Below are 20,998 nucleotides of genomic sequence, written 5' to 3'. Positions count from 1 at the left end.
GAGACGTTTCTTTTTTTTTTTGCTGAGTTTATATAGCCTAGATATTGTGCTGCTCTTTTTCCTTTGGTTTATAACAAATTGTACTTACTTACTTTTTTTTAAAACTCTGAATTGTTGGTTAAGTGTCTATTTTGTTCATTGAATGTGACAAATAACATTTGATGAGGAAACCAAATTGTCATTTGGGTGAACTACCCCTTCATGAATCTACAAAACTCCAATCCGTTTCGTAAATATCAGATTCCATCGTTTACATTCAGCCATCGATATGCGCTTCAGCCTACAGTGCAACCAACCGTGATTTTCACAATCTATTTATATTTTGGCTGTCATTGGTAAACAATGTGTATCTGCCTACCCAGTCTTTGAAGGGATAGGGACGTTGAGCTATCAGTCACCTCCTTTCCTCCCATTTGGCCTCCATTGGTTGGCTGTTGTCTTTTCTCTTTCTCTCTGTCGCGGCGGTGTGTCGGAGCTGCTGTGTCCCCGATCTGGCACGTTCCAAACCAAATTCTTCACGGTTTTACAATTGGATCCCCCTTTTACGAAATCTCCACATTTCTAAACCCTGCCGAAATTAAAGCCAGTGCTCCCTAATTAGCGCCTATCCCCCCCCAGACACACAGTCTCAAAATTAGAACCCCCAAGAAGATGGCGGTGGGGTCGGCAGTCGCCCGGCTTGAGGGCCGAGAATTCGAATACCTGATGAAGAAGAGGTCGGCGACCATCGGACGGAACTCATCGCAGGGCTCGGTGGACGTCAGCATGGGCCACTCCAGTTTCATCTCCCGCCGGCACCTTGAAATTTTCACCGCGGGTGAAGACGGGACCGGTAGCGGGGAATTTTACCTCCGATGCCTCGGCAAAAACGGGGTATTTGTTGACGGGGTGTTCCAGAGACGAGGGGCTCCACCTCTGCAGCTCCCACGAATGTAAGATGGGGTAGTATTTGATATTTTATGTCGCGGTAGACCCGCTAAGGTAAAGGTGATGATATTCTGACCTCGCGTTGTTATTGTTTTGTTCCCTGGCCGCCGCACGTGTTGTGACAAACACCCGGCGCCTGTCCACACAGCGAGCCGCTGGTAACGCTGGCTTTGTTTGCATAAGGGTTACGCGAAGCACACACATGTTTTTTTTGTCATTTAACATTACTAAGCGTGCGTATCTAGGTACTGTATTTGGCTGGTTATGTCTGTATACATATAGCTTGCTATCAAAACGTGTCTACGATGGAAAATGTATGTAGCTAAGGTTAGCTGGCCATGCTTTGGCTAAATGTCAGCTTGGTTTCTAGGCGGATGTGTTGCAATGTTTGCACAGCATAATGTACAAAGAAACTAGCCTGCACCGTGTTTTGTTATTGTCGGTATGGGCTGTATATCAGGCTGAATTGATCGTTTTTCCAAATGTTACCCGACGTTTCTGTTTACATTCTAGCAGAAGCTCTTATTCAGATATACTTTTTCGTACTGGTCCCCCCCCCCCGAACCCACAACCCTGGCGTTGCATGTGTCATGCTCTACCGACTGAGCAGGAAATTACAATAGTGGGTTAGAAATAGCATTGATTGGTACGCAGTTCTATTAAATCGTAACAATCGGATTATTTTTGAATATATGTTTTATTGCCATATACACTGGAAAGGTGCAATGAAATGTGGTGTTTTACTGGTCTGAAATGTCAAATAGTTCTATGTCACAGTCAACTGGTCCCATAGCGCATGATATGGTCCAAGTATACCCCAATGATATGGTCCAAGTATACCCCAATGATATGGTCCAAGATACCCCAATGATATGGTCCAAGTATACCCCAATGATATGGTCCAAGTATACCCCAATGATATGGTCCAAGTATACCCCAATGATATGGTCCAAGTATACCCCAATGATATGGTCCAAGTATACCCCAATGATATGGTCCAAGTATACCCCAATGATATGGTCCAAGTATACACCCCAATGATATGGTCCAAGTATACCCCAATGATATGGTCCAAGTATACACCCCAATGATATGGTCCAAGTATACACCCCAATGATATGGTCCAAGTATACACCCCAATGATATGGTCCAAGTATACACCCCAATGATATGGTCCAAGTATACACCCCAATGATATGGTCCAAGTATACACCCCAATGATATGGTCCAAGTATACACCCCAATGATATGGTCCAAGTATACACCCCAATGATATGGTCCAAGTATACACCCCAATGATATGGTCCAAGTATACCCCAATGGTATGGTCCAAGTATACCACAATGGTATGGTCCAAGTATACCCCAATGATATGGTCCAAGTATACCCCAATGATATGGTCCAAGTATACCCCAATGATATGGTCCAAGTATACCCCAATGATATGGTCCAAGTATACCCCAATGATATGGTCCAAGTATACCCCAATGATCTGGTCCAAGTATACCCCAATGTAATAGTAAGTAAGAACTGTTATGTAAGCTCCATTTATAAACCCTGTTAATAGGCTAACTCTTCTGGCCCTTATCAGAGTGCCTCTATGTGTTGATACCCATTCAACACTGCTGCTGGCGTGTTGCAGTCAGAATGCAGACTTTTTTAATTTAACTAGAATAGTCTGTTCAGAATTATTATTATTTTTTTTACAATTGCAGCCTACCCCAGCCAAACCCTCCCCTAATCAGGACAATGGGCCAATTGTGTGCTGCCCTATGGGACTCCAGATCTCAGCCAGTTGTGATACATCCCGGGATCAAACCCGGGTCTGTAGTGACACCTCTAATACCGAGATGCAGTACCTTAGACTGCTGCGCCACTCAGGATCCCAATTAAAGAGACATTCTCACTATTATTGTTGAGTGAGTCTGGGTAGGTGTGGATGGCTGTTCTACAATTGTGTCCTTAGACTCTCTCTCCCCCTTTCTTTCACTGTTCTCCAGGTGCTGTCTCCGGTTCCCCAGCACCAACATCAAGATCACGTTCACAGCCCTGTCCAGCGATAAGAAGGAGCGTAGGAACGTGTCGGAGTCACCGGTAAAGCCCGTCCAGCCCCAAATGGCGCCGCTGACCATCAACATTCCAGACAACATCGCCCACCTCATAAGCCCCCTGCCCTCACCCACCGGCACCATCAGGTGAGACTGAAGTGAAGTTTGAGCCATGAAACGGTCAGAGCGTTGCAGATGGCAGGGTTATTCAAATCTGGATCAGGAAGCGAGTGCCGCCACTGATTTTCAAAAACAGCAATACTCCGAACCTCCAGGCTCAGATGTGAATACTCCTAGTAGAGCTGGGCGATATGGACAAAAATACATTTTGTGGTAAATTGACTGAATTATCACAATAATGATAAATTGAACAATCAATTCATAACATTAACATGCACTAGTAACTTTTGAAATATTGCCCTTAAAACTACTAATACAACTTTTGAATGTTGTAGCTATCAATTTTCCAGTTACCAATAGCCCATAGTAGCAGACTTATTTCGTTTAAAACTTCACATTCCTTCAAAGGCTACGTATGGTTATTATCGATCAGTAAAATGTCCAGGATACCTTTTGGGTTTATCGTCCCAGCTCTAACTCCTGGCATATACACTGAGTGTACAAAACATATTAAGAACACCTTCCTAATATTGAGTTGCACTCCCCCCTTTTGCCCTCAGAATAGCCTCAATTGGTCGGGGCATGGACTCACCAAGGTGTTGAAAGCGTTCCATAGGAATGCTGGCCCATGTTGACTCCAATGCTTCCCACAGTTGTGTCAAGTTGGCTGGATGTCGTTTGGGTGGTGGACCATTCTTGATACACACAGGAAACTGATGAGCGTGAAAAACCCAGCAGTGTTGCAGTTCTTGACACACACCGGTGTGCCTGGCACCTACTATCACAGCCCGGTCAAAGGCACTTACATCTTTTGTCTTGCCCATTCACCCTCTAAATGGCACTCACATACAATCCATGTCTCAAGGCTTAAACATCATTCTTTAACCTATCTCCTCCCCTTCATCTACACTGATTTTGTTGTGAATTTAACAAGTGACATCAATAAGGGATCATAGCTTTCACCTGGTCAGTCTATGTCATGGAAAGGGCAGGTGTTTTATACAGTGCCTTGAGTCTTCTTGGCTTGGCACACCTGTATTTGGGGAGTTTCTCCCATTCTTCTCTGCAGAACCTCTCAAGTTCTGTCAGGTTGGATGGAGAGTGTTGCTGCACAGCTATTTTCAGGTCTCTCCAGAGATGTTAGATCGGGTTTAAGTCCAGGCTCTTGCTGGGCCGCTCAAAGACATTCAGAGACTTGTCCCGAAGCCACTCCTATGTTGTCTTGGCTGTGTGCTTAGAGTCGTTGTCCTGTTGGAAGGTGAACCTTTGCCCCAGTCTGAGATCCTGAGCGCTCTGGAGCAGGTTTTCATCAAGGATCTCTGTACTTTGCTCTGTTCATCTTTGCCTCAATCGTGGCTAGTCTCCCAGTCCCTGCCTCTGAAAAACATCCCCACAGCATAATGCTTCCACCACCATGCTTCACCGTAGGGATGGTGCCAGATTTCCTCCAGACGTGACGCTTGGCATTCAGGCCAAAGAGTTCAAGTGTGGTTTCATCAGACCAGAGAATCTTGTTCCTCATGGTCTGAGAGTCTTTAGGTGCCTTTTGGCAAACTCCAAGCGGGCTGTCATGTGCCTTTCACCGAGTAGTGGCTTCTGTCTGGCCACTCTAACGTAAAGGCCTGATTGGTGGAGTGCTGCAGAGATGGTTGTCCTTCTGGAAGGTTCTCTCCCATCGCCACAGAGGGACTCTCGAGCTCTGCCAGAGTGACCATTGGGCTCTTAGTCACCTCCCTGACCAAGGCCCTTCTCCCCCGATGACTCAGTTTGGCCAGGCGGCCAGCTTTAGGAAGGGTCAAGGCTGGTTAAAAATGATTCAGTTTAAGAATACTGTGTTCTTTGGGACCTTCAATGCTGCAGAATTGTTTTTGATACCCTTCCTCAGGTCTGTGCCTCGACACAATCCTGTCTCTGAGCTCTTCGGACAATTCCTTCGACCTCATGACTTGGTTTTTACTCTGACATGCAGTGGACCTTTATAGACAGGTTTCTAAATCATGTCCAATCAATTGAATTTACCACAGGTGCACTCCAAGTTGTAGAAACATCTCAAGGAGCTCAATTTCGAGTCTCATAGAAAAGGGTCTGAATACCTAGGTAAATAAGGTATTTTTGTTTGTAGATTGCTTAGGATTCATTTTAGAATAATATTGTAACTTGTGGAAAAAGTGAAGGGGTCTGAATACTTTCCGAAGGCACTGTGCATACTGCTCCACCAGAGGTTTCAGACACTATGGTTATGGGTTAGGTGTCTTTGATGCTTGTTGGATCTGAGATCTTTTCTGTCATCGCAGGATTTCCTTGTTCATCACCAAACCACAGTCTCTCCCACTCAGTCTCACCGTTAAATTGTTTCTCGCCCCAACAGTGCTGCCAACTCCTGTCCAAACTCCTGTCCGTCAAGTCCCCGAGGGGCGGGTCTGTCTGGCTATAGGATGGGCCGCGCACTGACCGCTGACCTCATCAATGAGAACTCCCAATCAGACGAAAAGGACGGCTCGGGGGGAGACAGCCCCAAGGTGAGACACCAGCATCCCAATAGTCCCAAAGTGGCTTCCTCTCCTTTCCTCCACGCTGATATGAAGAGGTCAGGCAAAGCAGTATAATTGAAGTCAAATGAGAGACCTGTCCATCTCTTACAGAGCATTGTCAATGAAGCAAAGAAGATGAGAGGATTCCACTTTAGACTATTGAGGTGTTCGCCCAGTGCTGGGATGAACCGGTGAAGAAGTGAAGTGTTCAAAACGTTGAATATAGAAATGAGTCTAATCGAGCTAAACAAATCCCTGTTTTGCCCTGACAGCAGTCCTATCAATTCTACACAATGCGTTTCTATCTCCGTGTTCTGTAATGTGGCAGCGTCCTGAACACACCCCTGACTCCATTGTCTTTAGAGGTAGAACCCGGGGTGATGGAAAGAAACGTGGGTTTTGTTTTGGTTCTCTGGGATCGGTTACTCATTGAAGGAAAATGTAGACTCAGACTTTGGAGTGACAAATCCCGGTGAACTATAACTCTACTTGTTTTCAACATGTGTGTGACTAACATGAAACTGAAAACAAGTTCTCACAAAACCGAACACTTGAACCTATTTTTAAATTAAAATGTTTATTGACCCAGATAAACACATGCAATACATACACATCAATCGTAGCATAAATCTAATCCAATATCTGTAGCATGAAATAAAATGCTTTCTCATTTGTTCTGTCCTCAGGATGACTCCAAGCCACCATATTCCTATGCACAACTAATAGTCCAGGCCATCACCATGGCCCCCGACAAGCAGCTGACTCTGAATGGGATTTACACCCACATCACCAAGAACTACCCCTACTACAGGACCGCAGACAAAGGCTGGCAGGTCGGTGAATCAAACCCTGTATTTCATCCTGCTGTGGTATATTTCTCTTAGAATGAGACAAACCGACATCTATGTAAACGCCAGTCTTTCTAAGTTATCCAGTCTCACGTTATCCATTACAACCTGTCTCTCATGGTTTTGAACTGAACTCTTTATCAGTTATATCTTTCTGTTCTAGAATCTCATCTATTGTTTCGCTCGCTCTTTCTGTCTATAATTCCATCCATTCTCACTATGTCTCTCTACTCTGCTGTAGAATCTCAATCCGCCATAACCTTCCCATTGTCATGAATACTGTCTACTGTGTTCTAGAATCTCAATCCGCCATAACCTTCCCATTGTCATGAATACTGTCTACTGTGTTCTAGAATCTCAATCCGCCATAACCTTCCCATTGTCATGAATACTGTCTACTGTGTTCTAGAATCTCAATCCGCCATAACCTTCCCATTGTAATGAATACTGTCTACTGTGTTCTAGAATCTCAATCCGCCATTACCTTCCCATTGTAATGAATACTGTCTACTGTGTTCTAGAATCTCAATCCGCCATAACCTTCCCATTGTAATGAATACTGTCTACTGTGTTCTAGAATCTCAATCCACCATAACCTTCCCATTGTAATGAATACTGTCTACTGTGTTCTAGAATCTCAATCCACCATAACCTTCCCATTGTAATGAATACTGTGTTCTAGAATCTCAATCTGCCATAACCTTCCCATTGTAATGAATACTGTCTACTGTGTTCTAGAATCTCAATCCGCCATAACTTTCCCATTGTAATGAATACTGTCTACTCTGCTGTAGAATCTCAATCTGCCATAACTTTCCCATTGTAATGAATACTGTCTACTCTGCTGTAGAATCTCAATCTGCCATAACCTTCCCATTGTCATGAATACTGTCTACTGTGTTCTAGAATCTCAATCCGCCATAACCTTCCCATTGTCATGAATACTGTCTACTGTGTTCTAGAATCTCAATCCGCCATAACCTTCCCATTGTCATGAATACTGTCTACTGTGTTCTAGAATCTCAATCCGCCATAACCTTCCCATTGTAATGAATACTGTCTACTCTGCTGTAGAATCTCAATCCGCCATAACTTTCCCATTGTAATGAATACTGTCTACTCTGCTGTAGAATCTCAATCCACCATAACTTTCCCATTGTAATGAATACTGTCTACTGTGTTCTAGAATCTCAATCCACCATAACCTTCCCATTGTAATGAATACTGTCTACTGTGTTCTAGAATCTCAATCCACCATAACCTTCCCATTGTAATGAATACTGTCTACTGTGTTCTAGAATCTCAATCCACCATAACTTTCCCATTGTAATGAATACTGTCTACTGTGTTCTAGAATCTCAATCCGCCATAACCTTTCCATTGTAATGAATACTGTCTACTGTGTTCTAGAATCTCAATCCACCATAACCTTCCCATTGTCATGAATACTGTCTACTCTGCTGTAGAATCTCAATCCACCATAACCTTCCCATTGTAATGAATACTGTCTACTCTGCTGTAGAATCTCAATCCACCATAACTTTCCCATTGTAATGAATACTGTCTACTGTGTTCTAGAATCTCAATCCGCCATAACCTTCCCATTGTCATGAATACTGTCTACTGTGTTCTAGAATCTCAATCCGCCATAACCTTCCCATTGTCATGAATACTGTCTACTGTGTTCTAGAATCTCAATCCGCCATAACCTTCCCATTGTCATGAATACTGTCTACTGTGTTCTAGAATCTCAATCCGCCATAACCTTCCCATTGTCATGAATACTGTCTACTCTGCTGTAGAATCTCAATCCGCCATAACCTTCCCATTGTCATGAATACTGTCTACTGTGTTCTAGAATCTCAATCCGCCATAACCTTCCCATTGTCATGAATACTGTCTACTGTGTTCTAGAATCTCAATCCGCCATAACCTTCCCATTGTCATGAATACTGTCTACTGTGTTCTAGAATCTCAATCCGCCATAACCTTCCCATTGTAATGAATACTGTCTACTCTGCTGTAGAATCTCAATCCGCCATAACTTTCCCATTGTAATGAATACTGTCTACTCTGCTGTAGAATCTCAATCCACCATAACCTTCCCATTGTAATGAATACTCTATCTACTGTGTTCTAGAATCTCAATCCGCCATTACCTTCCCATTGTAATGAATACTGTCTACTGTGTTCTAGAATCTCAATCCGCCATAACCTTCCCATTGTAATGAATACTGTCTACTGTGTTCTAGAATCTCAATCCACCATAACCTTCCCATTGTAATGAATACTGTCTACTGTGTTCTAGAATCTCAATCTGCCATAACCTTCCCATTGTAATGAATACTGTCTACTGTGTTCTAGAATCTCAATCCACCATAACCTTCCCATTGTAATGAATACTGTCTACTGTGTTCTAGAATCTCAATCCACCATAACCTTCCCATTGTAATGAATACTGTGTTCTAGAATCTCAATCTGCCATAACCTTCCCATTGTAATGAATACTGTCTACTGTGTTCTAGAATCTCAATCTGCCATAACCTTCCCATTGTAATGAATACTGTCTACTGTGTTCTAGAATCTCAATCCACCATAACCTTCCCATTGTAATGAATACTCTATCTACTGTGTTCTAGAATCTCAATCCACCATAACCTTCCCATTGTCATGAATACTGTCTACTGTGTTCTAGAATCTCAATCCGCCATAACCTTCCCATTGTCATGAATACTGTCTACTGTGTTCTAGAATCTCAATCCGCCATAACCTTCCCATTGTCATGAATACTGTCTACTGTGTTCTAGAATCTCAATCCGCCATAACCTTCCCATTGTCATGAATACTGTCTACTGTGTTCTAGAATCTCAATCCGCCATAACCTTCCCATTGTCATGAATACTGTCTACTGTGTTCTAGAATCTCAATCTGCCATAACCTTCCCATTGTAATGAATACTGTCTACTCTGCTGTAGAATCTCAATCCGCCATAACCTTCCCATTGTCATGAATACTGTCTACTCTGCTGTAGAATCTCAATCCACCATAACCTTCCCATTGTAATGAATACTGTCTACTGTGTTCTAGAATCTCAATCTGCCATAACCTTCCCATTGTCATGAATACTGTCTACTGTGTTCTAGAATCTCAATCCGCCATAACCTTCCCATTGTCATGAATACTGTCTACTGTGTTCTAGAATCTCAATCCGCCATAACCTTCCCATTGTCATGAATACTGTCTACTGTGTTCTAGAATCTCAATCTGCCATAACCTTCCCATTGTCATGAATACTGTCTACTCTGCTGTAGAATCTCAATCCACCATAACCTTCCCATTGTAATGAATACTGTCTACTGTGTTCTAGAATCTCAATCTGCCATAACCTTCCCATTGTAATGAATACTGTCTACTGTGTTCTAGAATCTCAATCTGCCATAACCTTCCCATTGTAATGAATACTGTCTACTGTGTTCTAGAATCTCAATCCACCATAACCTTCCCATTGTAAAGAATACTCTGTCTACTATGTTCTAGAATCTCAATCCACCATAACCTTCCCATTGTAATGAATACTCTATCTACTGTGTTCTAGAATCTCAATCCGCCATTACCTTCCCATTGTAATGAATACTGTCTACTGTGTTCTAGAATCTCAATCCGCCATAACCTTCCCATTGTAATGAATACTGTCTACTGTGTTCTAGAATCTCAATCCACCATAACCTTCCCATTGTAATGAATACTCTATCTACTGTGTTCTAGAATCTCAATCCACCATAACCTTCCCATTGTAATGAATACTGTCTACTGTGTTCTAGAATCTCAATCCACCATAACCTTCCCATTGTAAAGAATACTCTGTCTACTGTGTTCTAGAACTCGATCCGTCACAACTTGTCTCTAAATCGCTACTTCATCAAAGTGGCTCGGTCTCAGGAGGAGCCAGGTAAGGGATCTTTCTGGAGGATCGACCCCTCATCAGAGGGCAAGTTGTGTGAACAGGCATTCAGGAAGCGCAGGCCCAGGGGGGTACCCTGCTTCAGGACCCCACTAGGCCCCCTCTCATCCAGGTAAAATAGTTCTCACTAGAAGTCACATGCTCCTATATTTCCCTCTCGTATATATTGTAGTTAAATAGTTTGAAATGGCATGCAGTTCTCCAGCAGTATATTAACTCACCACTACCCCCTGTGGGCTCAGTTAGTCAGTGCAGGTAGAGGAAATTATTTCTCTGTCTGGGACACTGTGTTCTAAATTATTCAATGGGCTCTGGGTAGGATGTTTCTTTTTGGCATGCAGAACACAAAGATGAATGTACACTCACATTTGCTAATCATTCTAATAGTCTTCCTGCTGTTGTCCCTTCAGGAGTGCCCCGGCCTCTCCTAGCCACACAGGGGGACTGTCGGCCCACTCCAGTGGAGTGCAGTCCCCGGAAAGCCTGTCCAGGGAGGGTTCCCCTGTGCCCATGGACCCAGAGCCAGCCCGGGCCATAGCCCCCACCACAGCCACTGCCCTACAGCCCAAACTAGCTGTCATCCAGGAGGCCCAGTTCGCTCAGAGTGCTCCTGGTGAGTTATGTTATGTTGGAGATTGTTGTTTCAACTGTGTTGGTGGGTGGTTAACAACTCCACTTCCTGTCTGACCTCTGATACTTGTCTCTGATAGGCTCCCCTCTAAACAGCCAGCCGATGCTGATCGCCGTGCAGCGACAGTTACCCCAGACTACCATGAAGCCTGTTACCTACACCATGGCAACGCCCGTCATGACAACAGCTGTAAGCTCCGCCCCCGTCATGCAGACGGTACATGTACTCCAACAGATCCCGATGGTCACCATGGCTACTATTGGTGCTACACAGAACTCTGTCGTTACGGTAAAGACAGAACTGCAGGAGAACGGAGGGGGAGACCACAATGGGGTCAAAGGTGAGGAGACAAAGTTTGGCATATAGATTTACAGTCAAATGTGTATTTTCTTTGCTGTACCAGTCCCTTTATAAATGAAAAACTGTAGTCATGTATCTCAGTGTTTGTCTCTCTTCAACCAGTCAAAGTGGAGCCGGTCCCAGCTGTCACTGCTTCCTCTATAGGCAGGGCCAATCGCATCATCCAGACCTCCCAGGCCACGCCCCTAACAACGGTTACCATTTTGCAGCAGGCCCCCCTGGGCCAGCATCGGCTTCCTATCAAGACCATCACACAGAACGGGACTCGCCTGATCCCAATTACTACTGCTGCTAACACAGGTGAGACACACTCAAAATGGCACCTAACACCCATGAAGCTTGTAAAAAATGGCACGCGATTGGAATGACTTGTCTAAAATGACCTGCCGTTTCACTCAGTAATGCTTGTTTATGTCAGGGTTACCTTGAATCCAGTAGTAAAACTCTCTCTCTCCTCTCAGCAGTGGTGAACCCCCTCCACCTGTTGGCAGCCCACGCCTCGGCATCTGCATCACTGCCAACCAAGAGGCGGAATGGGGAGCTGGCCGACCACTCCGAACCCAAGAGAGTCAAAATGGAAGAGGGGGGCGAGAGCATTATCCCCGCTGTAAACAACTCGCACACAAACAGAGACGAGGAGAATGGGGTTAGTGAAAAGGCCAGCGATGACTAGAGGTCCTGACCCCTCTCCTCAATGAGCCCCCTCTCTGTTCTCACCCCTCCCCCTCGACCAGACTCCCACTCTAAATCACGTTGTTCATCTACTCAAAGGGAGGAAAGAGATACAAAGCGTGTGACCAGTAAACAGACCACTCACCCAGTTAGTATAAAAATAGGAAAATAATAATTCAAAAAGAGAAGGCAAATGAAGTTGCTAAAGAGGTGACACTGTTTTGGAGAGACTCAACCTTAAGAGAAGCACGGTAACCCTTCATTATATAAGTTATTCAAAAAGTAGTACATAAAAAAAATTGTTAACAAGATGAAAATGGAACTCTAGACTACCAGAATCACCAAGGCTTCCACTGCTGATTGGTAGGTTCCCCTGTCAGTTTTTACCCAGGACACGCCCCCAATGGAGGGATGTAGCCAATGGCGTCATCCCGGCAGCATGATAGACAAGCTCTTAATATTTGGAAAGAAATGACTTCAACGACCGTTAACAGTAGTGTATTCCCTAAAAGGGAAGTGTGTGTGGAACCATTCCCTGTATCTCTGGCAGCTAGCCTTCATGTCGACCTACCTAAAGCAGTCGTGAGTGAGTAGAGATGTCGTATTTTGTTGTACACGTGTATCCTAGGATCGTCTTTGAGTGTACCACCCGTTTTCCAAGGCACAGACATTTTAGTAATAACCATACTAAAAGCTATAAGAAGTGGGTTCGAAAAAATATTTAAAGTCACCTGATATTGTGGAATCTTTGTTCAGTGAAATGAATGTAGTCTCCTTTTCCTTCAAGAAAACACTATCTATTGAGTGGATTGTTTTGTTTTTCTGTTGTCAAACCCAAAAGAAGTTTCCAAATCACTGTACATCTACAGATGTCATATTTTAACAAATATCCTATAAGAAAAAATATATTTCCATGCGTGTTTGACCGTATGCTTCATCAATGCTTTGCATGTTACCGAATTTAGAGAATGTACCTGAGCAGTTAACTGAATATGGAACTCAATAAAATAAGACTGAATCTATGCTATACTGTATGATTCTGACCAGTAAAGCACTTACCCTCTTCATGTATTTTATTTACTTTTTATTCTGTTTTCCCTGTCATCAATGGCTGTGTTTACCTTTTTGTGTTGAAAGTCGGCAGTCTCCTTGCTTGATTATTTTTATTCTGTTCTGGCTCCCTGAAGTCTCTTCAGATTGTATTTGGTTTCCACAAGGGAAAAAAACAAGTGATATGTTTGTTCTGCTTCGGTGGGTAAATGCATCCTTTTTTTATTTTATATATATATAAATTAATTTCAACCTCTGTCCTGTGTCTTACTGTTTTCTGTCGGGTGTGTTTTTGACTCTCTGCTACTGGTAAAGGCGCATTCACACAGAGAAACAGACACTCTGTGTTTTGTCGCCTTGTCAAAGAACATTATTTTCAACCTGAGATGCCTTGAAGGTGCAAATGCCAGCCACGGTGAGAACAACCATCCTTTTGCAAGGCATCTGGTTGACAGCAGTTGAAACCTCACCATGTAATGTAACGTTGGTGAATCTTATTTCCTCTAATGCAGTGGTCTTCTAGGGGCCCAAGGTACAATAGGTTCTGTAACACTGGAGAGAAACGACACTATAGAGAAGCAGCCGCTCGGCAGATAGTTAAGATGAGGGAATACCAGTCTAGTTCTAGGAGAGTAGGTAGGACGGGGTTTGTTTCACCATGACTGCAGCTGCATTCCTGGGATTTTTGTTGGTGTTCCAGGAAGTTACTGCGGGTGGGTGGGGCAATTGGCCCAGCGTCGTCCAGGATAGGGGATGGTTTGGCCAAGTTTTTTTTTTTTAATTAGCTCATCGCGCTCTAGCGACTCCTTGTGGCAGGCTGGGCGCCTGCAGGCTGACTTGGTCATCAGTTGAACGGCGTTTCCTCCGACACATTGGTGCAGCTGGCTTATGTAAGTGGGTGTTAAGAAGCGTGGTTTGGCGGGTCATTTTTCGGAGGACGCATGACTCTACCTTCACCTCTCCCAAGCCGATTGGCGAGTTGCAGTGATGAGACAACATTTTAAAAATATTTATAATTTAACCTTTAGTTAACTAGGCAAGTCAGTTAAGAACAAATTCTTATTTACAATGACGGCCTACCAAAAGGCCTCCTGTCAGGATGGAGGCTGGGATAAACAATGTCATCAAAATATAGGACAAAACAAACATCACAAGAGACAACTCCACAAAAAGACAGACCCAAGACCACAACATAGCATGGTAGCAGTGCAAAACATGGTACAAACATTATTGGGCACAGACAACAGCATAAAGGGAAAGAAGGTAGAGACAACAATACATCACGCAAAGCAGCCACAACTGACAGTAAGAGTGTCCATGTTTGAGTCTTTGAATAAAGCGATTGAGATAAAACTGTCCAGTTTGAGTGTTTGTTGCAGCTCGTTCCAGTCGCTAGCTGCAGCGAACTGAAAAGAGGAGTGACCCAGGGATGTGTGTGCTTTGGGGACCTTTAACAGAATGTGACTGGCAGAACAGGTGTTGTATGTGGAGGATGAGGTCTGCAGTAGATATCTCAGATAGGGGGGAGTGAGGCCTAAGAGGGTGTTGTAAATCAGCATCAACCAGCATCAACCAGTGGGTCTTGCGACGGGTATACAGAGATGACCAGTTTACAGAGGAATATGGAATGCAGTGACAATATACTGTCCTGTAAGGAGTGGTAAAGAACATCTAACTGCTCGAGAGCACCCTCACCTGGCGATCTATAAATTCAGGGTTAGTTTGGCAGCTGGGGTGAAAGAGGAGCGATTACGGTAGAGTAATCACAAAATTTCGAGAAGAATTGGGTTAAAAAAAAAAAAGTTGTGCCCTATATAGGGACTAGGGAGCCATTTTGGACGTAACATGAACTTCCCCCATGAGGATTCGTCATGTAATGGATACGAGAACCAACTGGACCACTTACACTATATATACAGTTGGAGTCGGAAATTTACATGCACTTAGGTTGGAGTTATTAAAACTCGTTTTTCAATCACTCCACAAATATCTTGTTAACAAACTATAGTTTTGGCAAGTCGGTTAAGATATCTACTTTGTGCATGACACAAGTAATTTTTCCAACAATTGTTTACCTACAGATTATTTCACTTATAATTCACTGTATCACAATTCCAGTGGGTCAGAAGTTTGTATACACTAGTTGACTGTGCCTTTAAACAGCTAGGAAAATTCCAGAAAATGATATCATGGCTTTAGAAGCTTCTGATAGGCTAATTGACATCATTTGAGTCAATTGGAGGTGTACCTGGATGTATTTCAAGGCCTACCTTCAAACTCAGTGCCTCTTTGCTTGACATCATGGGAAAATCAAAAGAAATTAGCCAAGACCTCAGAAAGAAAATTGTAGACCTTCACAAGTCCAGTTCATCCTTGGGAGCAATTTCCGCCTGAAGGTACCATGTGCATCTGTACAAACAATAATACGCAAGTATAAACACCATGGGACCACGCAGCCGCCATACCGATCAGGAAGGATACACGTTCTGTCTCCTAGAGATGAACGTACTTTGGTGCGAAAAGTAATCAATCCCAGAACAACAGCAAAGGACCTTGTGTAGATGCTGGAGGAAACAGGTACAAAAGTATCTATATCCACAGTAAATCGAGTTCAATATCGACATAACCTGAAAGGCCGCTCAGCAAGGAAGAAGCCACTGCTCCAAAACCGCCATAAAAAAACCAGACTACAGTTTGCAACTGCTCATGGGGACAAAGATCGTACTTTTTGGAGAAATGTCCTCTTGTCTGATGAAACAAAAATAAAACTGTTTGGCCATAATGTCCATCGTTATGTTTGGAGGAGAAAGGGGAGGCTTGCAAGCCGAAGAACACCATACCAACCGTGAAGCACGGGGGTGACAGCATCATGTTGTGGGAGTGCTTTGCTGCAGGAGGGACTGGTGCACTTCACAAAATAGATGGAATCATGAGGGAGGAAAATTATGTGGATATATTGAAGCAACATCTCAAAACATCAGTCAGGAAGTTAAAGCTTGGTCACAAATGTGTCTTCCAAATGGACAATGACCCCAAGCATACTTCCAAAGTTGTAGCAAAATGGCTTAAGGAAAACAAAGTCAAGGTACTGGAGTTGCCACCACAAAGCCCTGACCTCAATCCATAGAAAATTTGTGGGCAGAACTGAAAAAGAATGTGCGAGCAAGGAGGCCTACAAACCTGATTCAATACACCAGATCTGTCAGAAGGAATGGGCCAAAATGTACCTATCTTATTGTGGGAAGCTTGTGGATGGCTACCCAAAATGTTTGACCCAAGTTAAACAATTTAAAGGCAATCCTACCATATACAAATTTAGTGTATGTAAACTTCTGACCTGCTGGGAATGTGATGAAAGAAATAAAAGCTGAAATAAATTATTCTCTCTGCTATTATTCTGACATTTCACATTCTTAAAATAAAGTGGTGACCTAAGACAAGGAATGTTTACTTGGATTAAATGTCAGGAATTGTGAAAAACTATGTATTTAAATGTATTTGGCTTAAGTGTATGCAAACTTCCGACTTCAACTGTACAAAAGGATGTGGACACCCCTTCAAATGAGGGGATTCAAACATTTCAGCCACACTCGTTGCTGACAGGTGTATAAAATTGAGTACACCGCCATGCAATCTCCATAGACAAACATTGCCAGTAGAATGGCCTTGCTGAAGAGCTCAGTGACTTTCAACGTGGCACCGTCATAGGATGCCACCTTTTCAACAAGTCAGTTTATCTAGCCCTGATAGAGCTGCCCCGGTCAACTGTAAGTGCTGTTACTGTGAAGTGGAAACATCTAGGAGACACAACAGCTCAGCTGCGAAGTGGTAGGCCACACAAGCTCACAGAACAGGACCGCCGATTGCTGAAGCACGTAGCGCATAAAAATAGTCTGTCCTCGGTTGCAACACTCACTACCGAGATCGAAACTGCCTCTGGAAGCAACGTCAGCACAAGAACTGTTCATCAAGAGTTTCATGAAATGGGTTTCCATGGCCGAGCAGCCGCATACAAGCTTAAGATCACCATGCACAATGTCTAGCTTTGGCTGGAGCTGTGTAAAACCTGCCGCCATTGGAGCAGTGGAAACGCGTTCTCTAGAGTGATGAATCACGCTTCACCATCTGGCAGTCCGATGGACGTTTCTGGGTTTGGCGGATGCCAGGAGAACGCTACCTGCGTTGTGCCAACTGTAAAGTTTGGTGGGGGAGTAATAATGGTCTGGGGCTGTTTTTCATGGTTCAGGCTATGCCCCTTTAGTTCCAGTGAAGGGAAATCTTAATGCTATAGCATACAATGACATTCTAGACTATTCTGTGCTTCCAACTTTGTGGCAACCGTTTGGGGAACCCCTTTCCTGTTTCAGCATGACATTGACCCCATGCACAAAGCGAGGTCCATACAAAAATGTTTTATCAAGTTTGGTGTTGGAGAACTTGACTGGCCTGCACAGAGTCCTGATCTCAACCCCATCGAACACCTTTGAGATGAATTGGAACGCCGACTGCGAGCCAGGGTCTAATCGCCCAACATCAGTGTCCAACCTCACTAATGCTCTTGTGGCTGAATGGAAGAAAGTCCTCGCAGCAATGTTCCAACATCTAGTGGAAAGCCTTCCCAGAAGAGTGGAGATAGTGACACATTTGTTGTTGTTTTGGCTCTGTATTCCAGCACTTTGGATTTGAAACGATACAATGACTATGAGGTTAAAGTGCAGATTGTCAGCTTTAAAGATGAGGGTATTTCCATCCACATCGGTTGAACCGTTAACAAATTACAGCACTTTTTGTACATGGCCTCCCATTTGAAGGACAAACCCACTTATGTGTATTAAAGTAGTCAAAAGTTTAGTATTTGGTCCCATATTCATAGCACGTTACTTTACTTTTTCTTGTTACTTTACAAACTTGTTGGATGCATTTTCTGTTTGTTTTGTTTGTCAGATAATTTGTTCCAATATAAATTAATGGTAAATAATGTATTGTGTCATTTTGGAGTCCCTTATTGTAAAAATGTTATATGTTTCTAAACATTTCTACATTAAAGTGGATGCTACCATGATTACGGATAATCCTGAATGAATTGTGAATGAGTGAGAAAGTTAGATGCACAAATATCATAACCCCCCCAAATAAAAAAAATGCTAACCTCATTGGTATGGTGAGAGGTCAACAGGCATGGGGGTATTTTATTTGTGAGTCATTCAGGATTATCCGTGATCATGGTAGCATCCACATTAATTTAGAAATGTTTAGAAACATATTAGGGGAGGGGTTAACAGAGGGCTAAGGGGAGGGGTTAACAGCTGGCTAGGGAAGGGGTTAACAGAGGGCTAGGGGAGGGGTTAACAGCTGGCTAGGGGAGGGGTTAACAGCTGGCTAGGGGAGGGGTTAACAGAGGGCTAGGGGAGGGGTTAACAGGGCTAGGGGAGGGGTTAACAGCTGGCTAGGGGAGGGGTTAACGGCTGGCTAGGGGAGGGGTTAACAGAGGGCTAGGGGAGGGGTTAACAGAGGGCTAGGGGAGGGGTTAACAGCTGGCTAGGGGAGGGGTTAACAGGGGGCTAGGGGATGGGTTAACAGGGGGCTACGGGAAGGGGTTAACAGAGGGCTAGGGGGTTTAACAGCTGGCTAGGGGGACAGCTGGCTAGGGAAGGGGTTAACAGAGGGTTAACAGCTGGCTAGGGGAGGGGTTAACAGAGGGCTAGGGGAGGGGTTAACAGAGGGCTAGGGGAGGGGTTAACAGCTGTCTAGCGGAGGGCTTGGGTGGTTCATTTCAGACCAAGCATGGTTCCTTCTAAACTAAATGCATTGTGAATGCATATGATGCAAAAACATACTAAAACAGATTACACCACTGCCTTAAACGGAGTTCACACACTACCTTTAAGTTACACACAGTACCCCAGGTCATGTACAAATGTCCATACGGACATGACATTTTATTTACAAATTTAAATGCAGGATTTTACAATCATTTTGAATGTGTCACATAAACAGGAGAGTTTGTGCCGCGTCCATATGTAGTTAAATGGCAGCATAGTGTGGTGTGTGTGTGTGTGTGTGTGTGTGTAGGGATTAAATTCCCCTGACATATGTACAATCAGAGCTGGATGCAACAAATGAAATGCATTCAGAAAGCTGTTCCCATTCAATTCAAACTGAAAGAGAAATGTGCGTCGGACAAATCAGAAACATACTGAAAGATACAGAAAAATACATTGTAGTACTGCATTGTAAGGTCACATACATGGGCCAAAAAGCTGGACCTGATACTGTGACAAACATGAGATGGGCTCTAAAGTCAATACTGCTTGTAGATCCACAAATGTTACCATCATTTGTAGATCAGTTAACATATGCAGAAGCTTGCTAAAGCTGGCCCTAGTGAGCAAGCAGAAGAGACTTCTATCTTCAAGAGGCAAACTACACCAGCCAATTAAACCTCACCAAAAAGGAATGGGTGCGTATTCAGTCACACAAGGAAGTGGATTTTGGTTTAATTCAGCTAGAATGTGTCACTCGTAAGCCTTTCATAAGGGGGTGGAAATGCACTTTGATCACGGCAGAATACTGCAGCAGTTTCCACAATGACCGGGGCGGCTTGGTTCTGGGAAAACGGTTGTATTCATTCAGGAACGGATGCATGAGAAACATTGGTTTCTTTGAAAGAATTAGGAAGTAACGCGTCATTGAAAATCATCTGAGACTGATCAAATTGCCCGAGTTTGATTATGCTCAAAACTCAAAATGTAAAGATCAAAGTACTTGGGCCTAGATTCAATCCGTACTGCGGAAGAGCTGTGTTATAGCGCGATTGACATACATTTCCGATTGAGCCGACATATGCAGCATTTACCACGAATGCGGTCTCCTCGAACACGGAAACATTGCCTTTAAAAAAAGGTGCATAGCCCGAAAAGGGGCGATGGGATTGAATCTAGCCCCAAATCAGTGCTTTAATAGGTAATTAAGAGTTGTAAATAATATATTCCCTCTCCACAAGGAGGGCGAGACTCACGTCAAGAATATTACACGTACATATATACATAGTAAGCTACAACATGAAATGTCAGGAAAAGCGAAACATTCATCACCATGAGATCTCTTCTTCTTCGACGGGAGGTTACATGTGTTCAGTCTGGCGCATTCATTGTGTTTATACAGCGAAGCTAAACTCTACCAGGGTGAGGTTTCACCAAGAGGAATCCCTGAGGTTAACCAGATAAACCACCGTAAATCAAGATAAAAAAAATCATGTAAAAATATGAACTTTTTTCAATTTAACGAGGCAAGTCAGTTAAGAACACATTCTTATTTACAATGCCGTCCTACTGGGGGAACAGTGGGTTACCTGCCTTGTCCAGGGGCAGGACAACAGATTTTTTACCTTGTCAGCTCGGGGATACGATCCAGCAACCTTTCGGGTTAGTGGCCCAATGCTCTAACCACTAGGCTACCTGCCGCCCCTTAATGGGGGACTCATTTCTTCAACCGTAGGAAGAAGGCTCTATTTCTAAGTGTTTACCCACCTGGCTAACTCAAAGATCTTCCTTTGTGAAATCCCACCCAAATATGCATATCAGTGCCTTCAGGAAGTATTCATACTCATATTCATATTCATTCATGATTTTGTCCACATTTTGTGTTACAGCCAGAATAAAACATGTATTAAATTGAGACTTGTTTGTCACTGGCTTAACCACAATACCCCAAAATGTGCAAGCGGAAATGTTTACAAATGAAAACTGAAATGTCTCGAGTCAATAAGCATTCAAACACTTCGTTTTGGCAAAGCCTAAATACTTTTTAGGAGTAAAAATGTGCTTAATCATGTCACACAGTAAGTTGCA

The 20,998-nt window shown here is 43.5% G+C and overlaps 1 protein-coding gene across 2 annotated transcripts; it reads left to right on the top strand.

Moving 5' to 3' along the window:
* Nucleotides 1-434: 434 nt before the first annotated feature.
* On the top strand, nucleotides 435-13,405 carry LOC112223368 (forkhead box protein K2). 2 transcript variants are annotated; one of them, XM_024386363.2, is made up of 9 exons: nucleotides 435-932; nucleotides 2,928-3,122; nucleotides 5,464-5,614; nucleotides 6,313-6,459; nucleotides 10,354-10,547; nucleotides 10,846-11,048; nucleotides 11,146-11,406; nucleotides 11,529-11,726; nucleotides 11,891-13,405. In XM_024386363.2, exons 1-9 carry the CDS (start codon nucleotides 652-654, stop codon nucleotides 12,097-12,099), a joined length of 1,839 nt encoding a protein of 612 aa, XP_024242131.2. In that variant the 5' UTR covers nucleotides 435-651; the 3' UTR covers nucleotides 12,100-13,405. The 2 variants fall into 2 exon arrangements, with proteins under 2 accessions (XP_024242131.2, XP_024242130.2); XM_024386362.2 differs by having other exon boundaries at nucleotides 11,888-13,405.
* Nucleotides 13,406-20,998: the final 7,593 nt, after the last annotated feature.

This window comes from Oncorhynchus tshawytscha, linkage group LG24 (assembly GCF_018296145.1).
Source record: "Oncorhynchus tshawytscha isolate Ot180627B linkage group LG24, Otsh_v2.0, whole genome shotgun sequence".
NCBI lineage: Eukaryota > Metazoa > Chordata > Actinopteri > Salmoniformes > Salmonidae > Oncorhynchus > Oncorhynchus tshawytscha.
The sequence above is the reverse complement of the archived record's forward strand: the minus strand, read 5'-3'. Positions and strand labels throughout refer to the sequence as shown.

What these genes read in the sequence shown, in the direction of transcription:
- LOC112223368 (XM_024386362.2), top strand. Translation starts at nt 652, where the DNA reads ATGGCGGTGGGGTCGGCAGTCGCCCGGCTTGAGGGCCGAGAATTCGAA. An exon ending in TCACCCACCGGCACCATCAG is followed by an intron (nt 3,123 to 5,463) that starts GTGAGACTGAAG and finishes TCGCCCCAACAG; the next exon opens with TGCTGCCAACTCCTGTCCAA. An exon ending in CCGCAGACAAAGGCTGGCAG is followed by an intron (nt 6,460 to 10,353) that starts GTCGGTGAATCA and finishes ACTGTGTTCTAG; the next exon opens with AACTCGATCCGTCACAACTT.